This window comes from Erinaceus europaeus, chromosome 9 (assembly GCF_950295315.1).
Source record: "Erinaceus europaeus chromosome 9, mEriEur2.1, whole genome shotgun sequence".
Lineage (NCBI taxonomy): Eukaryota > Metazoa > Chordata > Mammalia > Eulipotyphla > Erinaceidae > Erinaceus > Erinaceus europaeus.
In genome coordinates, this window is record NC_080170.1 from 17,689,182 (window position 1) to 17,708,046 (window position 18,865).

At 37.6% G+C, this 18,865-nt stretch overlaps 2 protein-coding genes across 2 annotated transcripts; one reads left to right on the forward strand and one right to left on the reverse strand.

Annotated features, from left to right (window-relative positions):
• Positions 1-1,128: 1,128 nt before the first annotated feature.
• Positions 1,129-2,064, forward strand: LOC103127074 (olfactory receptor 14K1-like). Its single transcript, XM_007537993.1, has one exon. It carries the CDS (start codon positions 1,129-1,131, stop codon positions 2,062-2,064), a length of 936 nt encoding a protein of 311 aa, XP_007538055.1.
• A 3,140-nt stretch (positions 2,065-5,204) lies between these two features.
• Positions 5,205-6,146, reverse strand: LOC103127075 (olfactory receptor 14K1-like). The gene has a single exon (XM_007537994.2). The coding sequence runs from the start codon at positions 6,144-6,146 to the stop codon at positions 5,205-5,207; it is 942 nt and encodes a 313-aa protein (XP_007538056.2).
• Between the last annotated feature and the right edge of the window lie 12,719 nt (positions 6,147-18,865).

Here is an 18,865-nt window from a genome sequence, read left to right on the forward strand (position 1 = left end):
CCCACCTGCAGGGGAGTCCCTTCACAAGAGGTGAAGCAGGTCTGCAGGTGTCTATCTTTCTCTCCCATATCTTCCCCTCCTCTCTCCATTTCTCTCTGTCCTATCCAACAATGACAACAATAATAACTACAACATGGGCAACAAAAAGGGAATAAATAAATAAATAAATATTTTTAAAGATTCCTGTTTCAAAAAATCTCGCTTTTTAAAATAGGATACAGTTTGTCTTTCTTCTCAGAAGTAAATTATCTTCCTGGAAATACAAACTGATCGCCATAAATTTTGGATTCATTCACTTGAGAAACATTTCTTCTGATAACAGCTAGGATGAGGACAGTGTGTGTGTGTGTGTGTGTGTGTGTGTCTGTGTGTGTGTGTGTGTGTGTAAGATGGGTTTGTGTGCCTGTAAAGAATAAATGAACTGCTTACTGTTATCACTTTAATTCCTATTTTTATTTCCCACTACCATCCTACTTCTCAGAATGCCTAATTATATAGCCTTCACCTTTTTTCATCTAGCTATTTTTCTTATATAGTAGAAGATAATACTAGACTGATTATTGTAGTAAAGTTTTTACTGAAAACTGAAACATTTTGATATTAATCTAATTTAAACTTTGCATGAATAGTGAATCTCCATTAATTTCTTCACTCTCACATTTGTGTTGCTTATAAATATTCTCCATAAATTTTCAATTGTAGCATGAACAAATTGTTATATAATATGTGACTTAATAGTTAAATAATTGATAATTAATTAGTACTTAATTACTAATTGTTATTCTTAATTAAAGTAAGTTGGCAATAAAAAAGGGTTTCCATTTAGTAGTTCGTAGTATATCTAATTCCATCTTTGTTAGTAAATTGTGCCAGGCAGTGAGGCTTTATCAGTTTATATGTGGTATTGAACAAAAGATACAGCTATTATTTCTCAATAAAAAACATCATTTTGCCTCATCTTAAAGCCAGTCTTCATTCTAAAATGATGCCGTAGATTTGGAAACAAGAAAAGTATGTATCAAAGAATTCTCAAACATTAAATGGATAATGTGCATAAACTAAGACTTTAGGAAACCTGAACGCTTCTGAATCCTCTTTTCCCACAGAAGGCATGGTCAAGTCAAGGTCATGGTCAATCACACAGCCACAATGGAATTCTGTCTCATGGAATTCTCTGACTCCAGGGAGCTCCAGGTTCTACAGGGGTCTCTGTTCCTGTTGATTTACTTGGTGACTCTCATGGGGAATCTCATCATTATTATTCTGATCACCACAGACCCTGCACTCAAAACTCCCATGTACTTCTTCCTAAAACAGTTGTCCTTCTTTGACCTCTGTCTCATTTCTACCATAGTCCCCAAATCCATTCTCAACTCCCTGTCCAGCAGGAACAGCATTTCTCTTCCAGGGTGTTTGATGCAGGTCTTCCTGGTGATCCACTTTGCAGGGTCTGAAGTCTTCCTGCTCACAGCCATGTCCTACGACCGCTATGTGGCCATCTGCCACCCCCTGCACTATGATATCATCATGAGTAGAACAGTCGATATGCGCATGGTTGTGGCCTCCTGGTGCCTTGGGGGTTTCTTTGGAGGCTTATATGCAGGAGGCACATTCTCTTTATCTTTCTGTAGCTCCAAAAATATTCCTCAGTTTTTCTGTGATGTTCCTTCATTATTAAAGATCTCTTGTTCTAAGGATCACACAGCTATTAATGTCAGTGTGGCATTTGGGGTACTGTATGGGTTTCTCTGCTTACTTGCTATTTTTGGGTCCTATGTTTACATCTTCAATACAGTTCTAAGTATGCCCTCTGTGCAGGGCAGGTCCAAAGCCTTCTCCACCTGCCTGCCCCATCTTGTAGTGGTCTTCACCTTCCTCCTCACTGGAGCTATTGCCTACTTGAAGCCAGTTCCTGAGTCCCCTTCACTTCTAGACTTGCTTCTTTCTGTGCTCTATTCAGTGCTGCCCCCCAGCCTGAACCCACTCATCTATAGCCTGAGGAATAAGGATATCCAGGCAGCACTGAGAAAGTTCCTCTGGAAACATGAGGGGAATTTGAAATAGTAGAAATAAAACCATGGTTGTCAAAATGTCCCATCTTTGTGATATTAAGTAAGTGATTTAGTTTTGCTAAGTTGATTTTAAACTAATGTTTATGTATTTAATCTGATGGTTGGAATAACAGAATCTGTCAAGGTGGTGATAAGTTCACTGTAGTGCTAAAGTTTGTGAAGAAAGAATGAGCAGACATGACCAAGTGACCGATTAACTCTCATGAGTTTTAGTAATTCTGCATTATCCCTATTCAAATGTGTGTTGTAATGAAAGTTCCAAGATGTTTGCTTGAGAGTTATAAAGCATTACTCTGTGACTATGGCATCTATTATTAAAGTATCCATGACTTGATAAAGTCCATTATCTTTTGAGTGGAAAACATAAGATATCTTCTCAGTTCTACATCATTGTATTTGTTTATACCTTATTTCCTCCTACTTGAGACGTGTGTTTTTCTCTGTGTCTAGAATGCATACTTCTGTGACTTATCACCTACTTGTTAAAACTCTCCTCAAAACTGGGTCACATTTCTAAGCCTGTGATTCCTTTTTCAATATTTCTATAATATAAATCCTTTTGGCTATTGAGATATTTGTTGAATGCTATATTTATATTTCTAAGAAAACATGTTTCTCCATTTGCTGTGCATTTTAAACAAACTGAATTAGGATGGAAAAAATAAAGGGATGATATGATATAAATACATCGCTGAGAACTGTGGCTCATTGCCAAGATTAATTAGAATTTATGTGTATCTCTTCTACACAGGCATTGCATGAACTAGTTGCTATGTTTTAGATCAATTTGCTCACTAGAAGAGATTTTCATTTTTTATTGATTTAATAATGATTGATGAGACTGTAGGATAGGATAAGAAGTATGCAATTCCATGCAATTCCAACCACCAGGGTTCCATATACATTCCCTCCCCTCCATTGGAAGCTTTTCTATTCTTTATCCCTCTGGAAGAATGGACCCAGGGTCATTATAGGGTGCAAAAGGTGGAAGCCTGACAGCTAACATGCATGTGGGCTAAAGGTATTGTCTGTGGAGATGGTATATTTTAAAACTTATTTTCAGTCATCCATATATAGGGAGAAATATTAAAACTACTTTCATAAACTGTGTTGAAGGATTTAGATATGAGGAAACATGTGATTAAGTGGTCATATAACTCTATACACAGTCCATATAAGCTAGACATTGAAGATGCCCATACTTTGGTTAATAGATGCTTTTTTGAGGAGCTTAATATAACCAAAGATTCAAAAGCTCTGTAATGACATCAAGGAACTTGAAAGTGACTTCTAAGGCAGAGGAAAAATTAATAAATCCACCATTCCCCTTGTCTCTATGATATGAGTGATATGACTTGCACACATATGTCCATCATTCTTCATTTTCAGCTCCCTAAGTACATAACTTTGGTCATACAACTCACACTAATGGGAAATATTAACAGAGATGGCGGATGAAAAAAAATGTTTGAGAAGTGACAGTGGTGAGAAAATAGCAATTTCTTTTATTTATTTATTCCCTTTTGTTGCCCTTGTTTTATTATTGTTATAGTTATTATTGTTGTTGTTATTGATGTCATCATTGTTGGATAGGATAGAGAGAAATGGAGAGAAGAGGGGAAGACAGAGAGGGGGATAAAAAGATAGACACCTGCAGACCTGCTTCACCTTTTGTGAAGAGACTCTCCTGCAGGTGGGGAGGCGCTGGCTCAAACCGGGATCCTTATGCCGGTCCTTGCGCTTTGCTCCACATGAGCTTAATCCACTCTGCTACCGCCGGACTCCCCAAAATGGCAATTTCTATCTTACATGAGTGAAAGAATATGAGGAAGGAGACCTGATCAGATGAATAAGGTGACAGACTGAATTCTGCAGCAAGAAGCGGAAAATAATGTTGGACAGTTAGGCCACAAGATATGATATTTGGTATTAAACAAGCAAATTCTGGATGACTCCATCACTATGTGAAAGAAGTGTCAATTGCTCTACTCATAACTTACTAGGAAAACACCCCAAGTGTAGATTCAACACAGAAACAAAAGGAAGGCTTAATTTTTACAGGAGTCACACTGATTCATAACAAGTTTCAGGTGAACATTATAATTCAACATGCACATTCTAAATAGTGACTTTAATTAAAAAATAGTTTATTTCATAATCATGCTGTTGATCCTTGTCTTCATCTCATCTCTCACACCCCAAAATTGCTCCCCCTTTGATAATCAACAAGTTGTTCTCAGAACATGAGTTTTTAAGAATATGAGTTTTTATTTGTTCTTTTCTTTTGCTTATCTTCCACATAAAGGTTAAAACCATGCAGCACGTATCTTTCTCCATCAGGCTTAATTCAGTGAGCATAGAACCCTTCAAAGATATATGAATCCTTATGTTTACTGTAACATTATTATAATAACCTTGACATAGAAAAAGTCCTAATGACCACTGATAGTTGAAGAAATAAAGGGTGACACAGATACACAATAGAGTTCTATTCAGTTATTAAAATGAATTCTTATGATTTTTAACAGCATGAATGAACTTAGAGTTTTAATTAAGAGAAAAAAATGGGCATTCCCAAAGCACAACTTATATAAAACCAAATGAAAATGTGAGATAATTATCTTCAGAACTGACTGAACAATGATATAAAATTCATCATCACTATATTAATCATATAAGTGAAATTTAAAATATTTGTGCATATTTTTACAGTTACAAAATTCAGATTGCTAAGTTAAAGTCATAATTTTTGAAATATAGTGAAAATCAGAAGCTATAATGTAAAATATAAGCAAGTGACATATGGGAAGTCTAGGATAGTAGAACATTTGGCTAAATAAAAGAAGTGCCAAAAGATAATAGTTCAAGAGATAAGAACCTCATGCAATTCTCTTGTGTACAGAGCTCTGAATAAGAATCAGAATTATCGGAGGTATAAGAAAAAGTGTCATAATTTCTATATAAATAAGAGATAGACGTGAAAGAGTCTAAGGGCGTGGGGATTTAATGTCTATTAAAACCAAGAGCTTGATACCAACAAGATTCTAACATCTTCATTCCCAATATCAATAACTGAAAACTGCTTGTTAATGGTGGAACAAAAGAAATTCTATTTCTTAACTTCAGCTTCAGTCATTGTTTCATCACTCCACTGTTTCTCACATTCCCCAAGACTTTACTGAGAGCCAACTTAATGTCTTTGTTACGCAAACAGTAGATGATAGGGTTCAAGGTTGGGGGAACCACTGAGTAGAACATAGACACCAATAGGTCTATTAGAGAAGGAGCATCAGCGGCTGGTTTTAAATAAGCTACAGCTCCTGTTAGCAGGAAAGTACTCACCACAAAAAGATGGGGCAGGCAGGTGGAAAAAGCTTTGGACTGACTCTGTCTGGATGGGATTTTTAACACAGTGGAAAAAATATACCCATAGGAAACCACAATGCAAACCAAACATGCAAATGCATAACAGATCCCGATGGCCATACTGATGTCAATAGTTGTAAATTCTTCAGAGCAGGTGAGCTTCAATAGGGCAGGGACATCACAGAAGAACTGATGTATTTTATTGGACCCACAAAATGTCAAAGAGAATGTTGCTGCAGAGTACAAGATGCCCAAGGCCCCTCCACTGACCCAGGAAATAACCAGAAGCTGGATACAGACTCCCCTGCTCATTATAGTCTCATAATGCAGGGGACGGCAGATGGCTACATAGCGGTCACAGGACATGGCGGTGAGGATACCCACCTCTGAGCTGTCCATCATTATCACCACAAAAAGCTGAACAGCACAGCCCAGGAAGGAGATGGAGTCCTTGAGGGTGAGGGAGTTGAGGATGGATTTGGGGAGTGTGGCAGAAATGAGACACAGGTCTAAGAAGGACAGATGTCTGAGGAAGAAGTACATTGGGGTGTGGAGGTGCTGGTCCAGGAGAGTGAGAAGGATGATGGCTGAGTTCTCCAGAAAGGCCACCAGGTAGATGAATGTGAAGAGCAGGGCGTGCAGCCTCAGTAGGAGCAGGCTCCGGCTGAAACTCACTAGCACAAACTCCATCACCAGCGTGTGATTCATGATGCTTTCAAGTCACATGCAAGTTACTGAGCAAAGGAAAGCGGTTCTATTAAGAGAATGAACATAGTGTCAGCTGCTTCATTATTTCTGAAGCATTTGGACTTTAATGTCATGGCCACATAGAAAGTTTAATAAGTACTTAAAAAATCATATTTATACTCAACTCAATAAATAAAATAGAAGATAAATGGCAGAAGTACATATAATCATAAGTTGTATACACATATAATATATTCAATAATATTATGCAATAATAAAGGTCAAGTTTAGGTATAATTTTCTAGTAAAACTGCACTAAGATTTATTTTAAAGTCTTGAAGAATCCTACAGTCACGGCCCAGGAGGTACAGCAGTAGGTCAAGCAATGGACTCTCACTAATGAAGTCCTGAGTTGAATCTCCAGCATTCCATGTTTCAGATTAATGCTCTCATTCTCTTTCCTTCTTTGTCTCATTAATAAATCTTTAAAAAGAAAAAAAAGAACTTCACTTTCCTCACTAGTTACATAAAATAATTAATAAGTTTACATCCAACAAGAATTTCTGGCTACAAAATCATACTTGCATCAGAGGGCACCTTTTAGTATGTAAATATCCTAATAGGTAATATAACTTTTGGCCTACATGGAAGTCATGAGTATTAATTTTTCTGAAAATATTATTTCATTTCTGCCATTTTTCTTCTATTTTATTCAATGCAGATAACCTGCAAAACACACTCAAAATTAGAACTGAAGTCTAGCAATATTCACAGATCATTTTTTATGTTGCGTGCTACTTTGTGTAAAAAGAGTAAACTCCAAAGCTGCAATCAAGATTTAAAATGTAAACTAGGAAGAATTTAGTAACTAACTACCAAGAGCCATCTCTCATTACTGATGGTAGCTGATGTCCTTCAGACTAGCCAACTGCTCCCATCATGTTTTGGACACAGAGGACGTTTCAGACATAAGCCGAGCTCTCTCACAGAGAGTCGCTGTATTTCCTTCCCTTTACCCAGCTTTGTCAGTCTTTGGTCCTACCTTAACATCAGCTCAGTGATAATCTCATTTCTCATTCAACTTCTTCCTCAGTATGTGTGAATATTTCAGTAGAGAACTTAAATGTAGAAAGTACAAGGCCCATTTTGGACTTTTGTAAGTCGTGAGTCAATATTTCACACAAAGGCCCTAATGGGGTGGTGGTCAATGAAGAAATGTTGTGAACCTTCCTTCTGAGAAGATTGTGTCATCATTCATTTTCTCAGTGGTCCTACAGACAGTTGACATATCTATTTTGTCACTTCTTTTTGATGCAGTAGGAGGACTTCTTCATTGTGACTTAAACTGGACACTCCTTCCTGTGTACATAAAATGTCTTGAGTAAGAACTCTAAGGCCAACAGAGGGCTGGTTTTAATGAACAAGAGTGTGATTGATGTCCATTCTTTATGCCATGGGACACCAAAGGTGAAAGATAAAAGATTTTCTTGTTCACTTTATTTTCCTAACCGTCACCTAGAAGGTTAGAAGCATTATTTTGCTGATCCTTCAGTTTTTTCTTTTTCTGTATTCTGTACTGGAGTCTGAACTTCTCCATTTTGCTGATCACTTATTAATTTGTAATTTCTGTAACTGTAAGATGAAACATTTGTTTGTGATCTGACTAGTACAACTTCCCTTTCACTCTGTAGACATATTTTTTTGTTAATGCAACCAATATTTATTTTGAAATCAGAGTCACTTATATTTTCAATCAGACACAATTATGAATATTTTTAAATAACACATTTATTAGTATTTTAGTATAAAACATGTCTATTTTTTTATATTATTTTTCTGTCAAGAGTAGGTTAAGTTTATAGATCTATAAAAATATAATACTTTTGTGGTCCAGGAGGTACAGGTAGTGGATAAAATCATTAGATTTTAAAGCATGAGGTCCTGAGTTCAGTTCCCAGCAGCACATATACCTGAATTATGTCTGGTTCTTTCTTTCTGCTTTCTTTCTCATTAATAAATTTAAAAATATATTTTAAAAAAGCTAATAATTTTAACTTTTGTCTTTCTTTCTGTCATCCTGATGACTTCATGGTTCTAGGCTGGATTTCAGATAGCAAGGGTGGGACAAAGTTAAAAAGAGTGAAGCACTCCTCATCAGCAAAACTTCTTCCAGAGTCTTAGTACTGGTATGTGGTGGATCAGTTGCTCAAATTTATTGAGGTTGTTCACATGGGAAAGCTGTTCCTTCATATATATATATATATATATATATGTGTGTGTGTGTGTGTGTGTGTGTGTGTGTATTAAATATTTTTATTTACTATTGGATAGAGACAGAAAAATTGAGAGGGGAGGAAGAGATAGAGAGGGAGAGACATAGATACCTACAGCACCACTTCACTGTTCGTGAAGCTTTCCCTCTGCAGATGGGAACTATGGGCTGGAACCTGGGTCCTTGTACACCTTCTATTTTCTTACAGTGAAAACTAATTGCTATACTGACTGAAAATAGTCATATTTTAATGTAAATATATTTTATAGAAATCAGGTATTTCAAAATATCAGAGTGTGTGACCACTCCTCTCATGCCCATTAACTTTGGGCAAGGATACCTCTTACTGCCCCAAACAGATAAAAATAAAATTAAAACAAATTATATTTTCTTTTTAGGGAAAACTAAAATCAGAATGACGGAGAAGAGTAGGCAAGCATTATATTTGCTTTATTTTTTATTAAAAGTAGACAATAGGAAAGGAAAGGAAAGTGAACAAAATAGCTAAAGTTAATTAAATATAGTATTGTCATAGGTGCAGTGACTCAATATGTTCAGCAAGCAAATTGAAAGACCTAAAACTGATACCATAAAGTACTTAATTAAATACTTTCTAAGACCTAGATAACCTCTTCACCTACTTGCTATTTCACTTCTCTCAATCACTCTAAGTTCTACCATGCCATGAGGTAAAGTAAGGATTATGAAATCTGGATAAGGTCAAGAGATCAACATACTTTAATGATGACCCTTTGATCATTACCAGGTCACCCCATCATCTGGAGTCAGGGAGTCCTGGGATTCCCACATAGATAGATGGGCCTAGATCTCTAACAGATCTCTCTTTCTCTCTAAAATTATTATTATTTTATTTATTGGATAGAGGCAACCAGAAATCAAGAGGGAAGGGGGGGGATAGAGAGGAAGAGAGAGAGAAAGATACCTTTACCACTCACGAAGCTCTCCCCCTGCAGGTGGGGATCAGGAACTTGAGCCTGGATCCTTATGCATTGTAACATGTGCACTCAACCAGGTGGGCCACCACCTGGCCCCACAGATCCCTCTATCCACCATCACTGGTCATCTCCATCAGGAACAACACGGTGGCTCTCTTGTGTGCCTCTGGAGGACACTGCCCTCAATGTAGAACAACAATGGTGGGGACTGCCCCACTCTCCAAAGGCAGGCTGGGTCAATATACTCTGCCACTTGAGGAAGACAGGTCCTGAAATGAGTGCAGCCTAGAATGTTCCTAGCTATGACCACAGAATGTGAGCTCATACCTACAGGGATGCAGAGCTTACACAGGCTCCTGTGCTGATTATGGGCCCCAGATCAGATCGATGAGGTTTACAGTTAATGGTATTTATATACTTTTCCCATATCTGGGAGCTATTAACTGTCCTGATACAGCTTTCTAGTATTATTTTCAACTCTGACACCATATCCCTAGACAATACCTTTAGCCCACATGCATGTTAGTAGTCAGACTCAGGCAAAAATTAATAAAGGCATGGACTATTTGGAATATACCTGAAATAGACTTACTAGCTTTTTCCAAAATGGAGACTCCAAATCTCATTTGCTATATTTTTACCTTTAGGTTCCTGATTATTTGTTATACTTTTATTTATTTATTATTGCATAGAGATAAAGAGAAATTGAGAGGAGCAGGGAAGATAGAGAGGGAGGAGAAGACAAAGAGACACCAGCAGCTCCACTTCACCACTTGTGAAGTATACCCCCTATAGGTGGGACCAGGGACTTGAACCTGGGACCTTGTGCACTGAAATGTGTCCGCTTAACAAGGTGTGCCACCGCCTGGCACCTAGTTCCTGATTATTAAACAATTTGTTCTTCTTTATATCTTAATACTTTTCAGCTACCAAGTTGCAGATGCTACCATGATGCCAACCTGATTTCCCTGGGCAGATGACCTCACCGTAATGTCCTGGAACCCCACATTTCTAGAGCCCTGCCTGATGGAAACAGGCTGGGAGTATGGATCTACCTACCAACACCCACATCCAGTGAAGAAACAATTACAGGGGGTGGGGGGTGGGGGGGTAGTGCAGCTGGTTAAGGGTACATGGAACAAAATGCAAGGACCTGATTAAGGATCCCTGTTTGAGGCCCCAGCTCCCACCTGTAGGTGGCTCGCTTCACAAGTGGTGAAGCAAGTCTGCAGATGTCTATCTTTCTCTCCCCCTTTCTGTCTTCCCTTCCTCTAGGATTTCTCTGTCCTATCAAACAATAATGACAGCAATAAAACAATAACAGTAATGACAACAACAATGATAAACAACAAAAAGGAAATATAGCCTCCAGGAGCTATGGATTCATAGTGTAGGCACCGAGCCCCAGCTATAACCCTGGAGGCCAACATAAAAACTAAAAAATTTAAAAATTTAATGTTATCATCACATTATTTGGTAATTGGGTTAACTTTGAAAAGTCCTTTTGTTATGGTTTGCTGTACAGTATCCAGTATCTTGTATATAGCTGTGCTACTGGATGCTTCTAATCTACGTGGAGTTAAATGAAAATGCATTTTCCTCTACCCTGAGAGGCTGAGATCAGTATCAGAGCAGGTGATTTTTTTTTTCGAGTAGTTTTTTTGAGGAGAACATAGAAATGTGATGTAAAACTCAAAAAGAGCACAATAAAATCATATAAATAAAAAAAGCACAAGAAAATCCCAATTATTTTTTTTTCTGCAAAGCTTTTCATGTCTTTGCCAGAGAAAAATATTACTTGCCCATGCTAGGGCAATAGTGGAGTGCTTAACTTATCATTCATGACTATACTTGAACAGGAACCTGTCTACATCTAAGAATAATATGCCATTGTCTACTGAATGAAGGTCAGCCTTGCATGCCCAGAGAGCTGTCTACAAGCATGTAAACCACCCACAATACTTTGTGTTACATCAGTATGCCATATTTAGCAATAAACAGGATAAATTATTGATGCAGTATTCTTCTTACTATTTCTGCCCCTGCACTTTTGACTTCCATAATTAGTTGTGCTCTCTTGGAATGATTTTGCCTTCTATCTCTACTGACAATATCATTAACAGTCAATTCTTGCCTTACTGTGTTGTTATACTTGTCCAGAGCAGCCCCACAATGTTACATGAAAACTGACAAACTGTGTAGACCTAGATCTCATACATTCATTCATAGACCACATGGCAGCACTTAAAACAAGATGTCTCAAGACTTCCAGAGGTGGGGCTACAGAGCAGCAGCAGCAGCTGTGTTTCCTCTCCTCTAGTGGGTCAACTAGGAATACCAAAAGAGATAACCTGGGACTGCAACAAGGCAGGATTAGAATGACTTCAGGAACCCACCAAATCATGGGTGAGTGCAAAAAACTTTGGGTCGTGGACAGAGAGGAGCCTAAGGAGAGATTGAGTGGCTGGTAACAGTTCAGCAGTTTACCAGTTGAGGCACCACCTCCAGTCTGTTTTATCAAAAAAAAAAAAAAAAAGACTGCTGAAGTGAGGAGAAGACTCTCTAAGACTCACTACATGCAACTGTGAGTCTCCATTGCTACTGCCATCAGAAGCTGTAGCAGCAGGAGGGAGGCAAAGTGCTGACATCTGGGAACAGAGATGTCAGATCTCCTCCTGAGTTTCACCAGGAGAAGATCTATACCTCAGTGGCCTAGCAGTGGGGTTGTGTAGTAGGATCCTTTCCACATTGTTCTCATGATAAGAACATGGTGACTAACTGCCTCAAAACCTACAGACTATAAACAGGACTTACTCACAGGGCCCAGCAGCACTGCCCAGCTTGGAAGAGAAGCTGAACTGAGCCTGGAGCTTTGGATTCTTGGGGTGTGAGAGTCTCTTTGCATAACCACTGTGCTATCTATCCCTCACCCTGCTTTATCTCTTGGTCAGGAGTGAGTGACTAAGCTAGGAAGCCTACTTATAGTCTAAAGCCTGAGGCTCCCAAAGCCTATAGGAAAGAAAACAAAAGAGGCTTTAACAGCCATTGTCACCCAACTCAGAGGTTTAAATAATATTGAAACAATTATTAATTTCCACAACTGTGAACTCTTTAAGTACCTTACTTAGACACAAGTCAATCTAGGCCAGAGTGATCAGTAATTTGAAAAGTACTGAGAGAGGAACCTTATAACATACTATATAGAATGGTTAAACCAACAAGAAGAAATATCGGAGAAATGAACCAGGAAAAAGAGTCCAGCTAAAAGCCCCCCAAAGATTGAAGCACAAAATAATGAGGTCAATATTCAAACACTAGTTAAGAAAATAGTCACAGGAGTGAGTACGGAGTTTAAAAGAATTGACATCAGGAATGCAGAAAAAGCTGAGCTAAGAACACAGTTAGCTGAACAAGCTAAAACAGTATCAGAACAGAGTAGATGAACTCCCGAAAACAGTAGAGGGGAGAGAGAATAGAATCAATGAGGCTGAAGACAGAATTAGCAAGATCGAAGAAGAATTAGAGACAACTAAAAAAGAAGTAAGAGATCTTTAAAGGAGATTAAGATATATTGAAAATAACAACAGAAACCTATGGGATGATTTCAAAAGAATATACACATTATTGGCTTATCAGAGGAAAAAAGAAAGGGAGGGTAAGAAAAATTCTTCAGGACATAATAGCTGAGAACTTCTCTTGTCTAGACAACATCAAAGACATAAAGGCTCAAAAAGCCCAGAGGATCCCAAACAGAATTAACTCAGACACTAAGAAACATGATATTTAGAATGGAAAGGAATAAGAATAAAGAAAGGATCCTGAAGGCTGCAAGAGAAAAAAAAAAGAGTCACCTTCAGAGTAATACCCATAAAATTAACAGCAGACTTCTCCACACAAACACTTCAGGCCAGAAGAGAATGGCACAATATCAAGTGCTCATTGAGAAAGGCTTTCAACGAAGACTACTGAATCTTGATATTTAATCTTTGATATCAATAAATGTCAATGGCCTGAATTCACCTATTAAGAGGCACAGAGTAGAAAGATGAATCAGATAACACAACTCAACAATATGATGTCTACAGGAAACTCATCTAACTCAACAAGACAAACACAGACTCAAAGTGAAAGGATGGGAAATTATCATACAAGCCAATGTCCCACAGAAAAGGGCAGGAGCAGCTATTCTTATATCTAACATGATAGATTTGTTAAAATAAATAAAATTTAAAAAGATAGGGATGGACACTACTTAATGCTTAGAGGATCAGTCAATTAAGAGGACTGAACAATTACTAACATGCATGCACCCAATGAGAAGCCATCTAAATACATTGAACATCTACTGAAAGAGTTACAGCAATATATTAACAGCAACACAATCATAGTAGGGGACTTCAACACCTCACTCTCTCAACTGGACAGATCAATCAGGCAGAAAACCAATAAAGAAATGAGGGAGCTAAATGAGGAGATAAATAAACTAGGGCTATTGAACATATTCAGAATCATTCATCCCAAGAAACTAGAATATACATTCTACTCAAGTTCACATGGGTCATTCTCAAGGATAGACCATATGTTAGGCCACAAAGATAGCATCAACACATTTAAGAGCATTAAAATCATCCCACACATCTTCTCAGACCACTTAACGAACACTTAACAATCAATAAAAGATTACTAATAGTTCCAAAATGTGGAAACTCAACATCACACTACTTAACAACTTCTATCTCAAAGAAGAAATAAAGGAATTTAAAATGTTTTGAGAGTTCAATGAAAATGAAGACACAAATTATCAAAATATTTGGAACTCAACTATGGCAGTACTAAGAGGGAATTTCATAGCCATACAAGCACACATTAGGAAACAAGGAAAAACGTGATTTAAATAACATGACTGCACATCTTAAAAACCTAGAAGAAGAAGAACAAAGGAACCATAAAGCAACTAGAAGGACAGAAATCACTAAAGTTAGGGCAGAAATCAATAACATTGAAAATAAGAAAACCATACAAAAAAATCAATGAAAGTAAATGTGGCTTCTTCAAAAGAGTGAACTAAATCGACAAACCTTTAGCCAAACTCACAAAAGAAAGGGAGGGGGAGAAGAACCAAATAAATTGGATCATAAATAAAAGCGGAGATATCACAGCGGAAACCACAGAAATTTGACATATTATGCAAGGGTTCTATGAACAACTCTATGCCACCAAATTACAGAACCTAGAAGAAATGGATGATTTCCTAGATACCTATGATCTTCCAAAATTAAATGAAGAGGAACTAGATAATATGAACAGGCCCATCACAGCTAATGAAATTGAAACAGTTATCAAAAACCTACCTGGAAATAAAAGCCCTGGACCAGATGGTTTTACAGATGAATTATATAAAACCTTCAAAGAAAAACTAATACCCCTTTGATATGTTGACTCTCTCAAAAGCCTAGACCAGGGGGAACAGTAGCAACCGGTAGCACAGCTATATACAAGATGCTGAGTATTATACAGCAAACCCTAATAAAGGGACTTTTCAAAGTTAACCCAACTACCAAATAATGAGATGATAACAGTAACTAAGCATTGTCTTCTTTAACCATAAGACAGAAGGAACCTCACATTTCCACTATAGAGGCTATATTTCCCCAGTCCTGGAACCTTAGGGTGGGGCCCACTTTCCTGCATGCTGCTCTCAGTTCAAATCAAATAATATTGCATCTGCGGATCACAACCTAATCAATGCAACGAGTGTCACTCCAACATGCTTCACTTCAGACTGTGTCCAGAGACTTCAGGTGTGGAATGACAACCCTTCAGCTTCATCACTCGGGTGAAACCTTTCCTTTCATAGTATTCTCTAATTCTATTCCAGGTGTTCCACTCCCAATAAAGTCCCCAAACCTAGATATAGACCAAGTCCCTGAGATAGAGCACATGCTCATACGTGTCCATAAACCAGGGAAAAATATATACCTGAAAGCAGAAGTACACAAGAGTCTGCAAGGAGTACCCCCCCAACACTTCATCTGCACTATTCCAGCCTTTAGGTACATGATTGTTCAACAATTTGTTTGGCTTTGTATGCTAACTCTCTTTTCAGCCACCAGGTTCCAGATGCCATCAGGATGCCGACCAGACTTCCCTGGATAGATGTCCCCACCAATGAGTCCTGGAGCTCCGCTTCACCAGAGACCCACCTTACTAGGGAAAGAGAGAGGCAGACTGGGAGTATGGATCAACCAGTCAACGCCCATGTTCAGCAGGGAAGCAATTACAGAAGCCAGACCTTTCACCTTCTGCAACCCACAATGACCCTGGGTCCATACTCCCAGAGAGATAGAGAATGGGAAAGTTATCTGGGGAGGGGATGTGATATGGAGATCGGGATGTGGGAATTGTGTGGAGCTGTACCCCTCTTATCCTATGGTTTTGTTAATGTCTCCTTTCTTAAATATATATATATATATATATACACACAAATAAATAAACAAATAAATGAATAAATAGTAGAGATATATTTCTAACTAGGAAGATAGAATGAGCAAGAGTGTAGGACCAAAAGAGAAATTGTTATAGAGAGTTTTTGCCATCCTAGTAATGTTTTCATTATTTGGTAAAGTTTATAAGAGCAGAATTTATAGAAACTACTGTTGACAATACTTTCCAAAATGTCTGTCAATCTTAACATAAATAAAGAGAGAATAAAGCAAAAACAAAATGAGTAATTTAGAACATCTCTCCTTCAAAAGTTTTTGCTATAGAACAGAAATACACTAGAAATATTTTTCCTGTAAACAATCATATTCTTATAATTCCTCCCTCTAAAACATTCAAACTCACAGGGTTTTGGCTGAGCAGCTCGTCCATTTGCATATATTCAATTCCTTCATGCAGTTTCAAGTTCTAGAAGCAAAATAAATGTTCTTGAGGCAGTTTTGTTTCTAAGAAAGGCAATATTTTAAGGCAGTTACAAATGGACCTCTTGGACTATATGGATATCTCCCAGGAGGCTAGACTTCTAACTATGCTTGATTTTTATTTTTCAGACACTAAGTCCTTGGAGATTCTGCCCAGAACACCAATTCTCAATCTGAGAGTTGATGTCAATGCCCTTTCCTTGAATCAACCAGTGATGAAACCTCACTGGGTCTTATTATAATAAACTCTACAACCACCTTTTAATTAAACTGTACACATACATAATGTTTGAATCTAAGTTACTCATTTTCTATGAATATTAAAATTATGTTTATATCTGCCATTGGTTATCTTGAAACTGAACAGGGCTGAGTGGTCATGCACCTGTTTGAACACACATGCTACTATGCACAAGGATCCAAGTTTGAGCCCCCAAGCCCCACCTGCGGGGGTAAAGCTTCACAAGTGGTGAAGCAGTGTTGCAGATATCTCTATCCCTCTCTGTTACCTCCCCCCAATTCTAAATGTCTTTGTCCAATAAATATTGATAATACAAAAATAGAAATTGAATCTAGTAATCTCATAATCTCAGTTTATTTATTTATTTTTAAAAATATTTATTTATGCGGTCATCAGTCCAGGGAAGTCTGGTCTGCATCATGCTTGCATCTGGAACCTGGTGGCTGAAAAGAGAGTTAACATACAAAGCCAAACAAATTGTTGAACAATTACGGACCTAAAGGCTGGAATAATGTCTCCTTTCTTAAAAAAAAATAAAAAGAAATATAATCACAAAAAGGTAAAAATATATTTATTTATTTATTCTTGGATAGAGACACAGGGAAATGGAGAGGAATGGGGGAGATATAGAGGGAGAGAGACAGAGAGATACCTGTAGTCCTGCTTCACTACTTGTGAAGCTTTCCCCCTGAAGGTGGGGACCAGGGTCTTGAACCCAGTTCCTTGTGCACTGTAATGTGAGTGCTTAACCAGGTGCGCCACTCCTTGGTCCCTCATCTCAGTTTAAATGGAAAGGGACACTGAGACACTAAACATTGACTTTGAAGTATCTAGTGTGGTTCTGTTGCAATCTGTAAATCCCACTGAACCTCTTTTACTTTGTCCCTAGACTTGAGTTGACCTTCAATGAGGATAACTTCCTTTCAGAGTCTCACTTATGGTGATAGAGACTAGGGTTGAAAGTACCCAAAGAGCACTTGATTCCCTACAACTGTCGCCATTCTTTAGCAATGTGAATGATATCTGTGTGAGCATCTAAAGAGTTGTAGTTATTATTGTAGCTACATCATAATACAGTCAACTGACCCTTATTTCGTGTTGAGGTAAAGGTGTTTGTTTTTTGAGTTTATTGCTCTCCTTTTACTTCTAGAACAGGCATACATTTCCCATTGCTTCACTATAGAGCATTCACTTCCCACATACCATGAATGATGCCCCCTCCATGTTACCCACGTCCTGTATCAATCACCCAGGAAGTTCTTGTTGATATCTCCACATGCATAATGTATTTATTGTTTACATTACAACACTTTCTCATAATACCTGATATCACCATGGCTTTTTGTGATAATCATATTACAGCTACCAACAGAAACCATAATAATAGCAACCTTAGAATCAGTTTACCAACCTTAAAAACATTTGGTTAAGATTTTGTTGAAATTGATTTGTTTATTGTATATTTGTGGATTTGACTGAGTCTCTAGTAACACATTCTCATATAACAAGCAATCTCCAGTCTCTGTCTTTCAAAACATTGACATTTTGAAAAATGTAGGAATTTTTTTGAGATAACACGTATCCCTATTTTTCCCTCATAATTGCATTTATGTGAATACTTTTAAGAAGAATAGTACATAAGCATCATGCATAGAGACGCAAAGCTTTCACTATCACATTTACTATCATGAAATGTTTATCCTAGGCAATAGAATTCCACATTCCTTGGACAAACAGTCATATGGTGAACATTGGACATTTGGTTCAATCATTTATATGTAGAATATTTTAAAAAGTCAAAATATTTTTTTATATAATATCAAATCTAGGCTTTCCAAAAGCCCATAAAAAAGTATGGAGATGCTAGCTATCAAATTCAGGCAGTAACTCTAAAAGTCATAGGCCCTCAGCAATATACCTAAATTAGGTTTGCTCACTTCTTTCCACTCTAAGATCCCTATTCTCATCTGCTCTATTACTACTTTTTGGTTACTGTTTAATAATATTTTTGTCCTGCTTTAAATCTTACCACCTTTCAGTCACCACATTGTGGATGCTACCATTTTTCCATCCTGACTTCCCTGAACAGATGAGCCATAATATCACCTCTCTAGAGCCCTACCCTACTAGGGAATAATACAAACAGGCTAGTGGTATAGATCAACTTGCCAATGTCCATTTGCTGTGGAGAAGCTATTACAGAAGCCAGCCCTTTCACCTTCTGTAGCCCATAAAAATGTTGGTCCATATTTCCATATTGGGATAAATGTTAGGGGAAGTAGACAAGAGGGCTCTGAACATCAGCTTCATCACTACTAATAGGTGTGGATGAAACTTAGAAAGGAAGA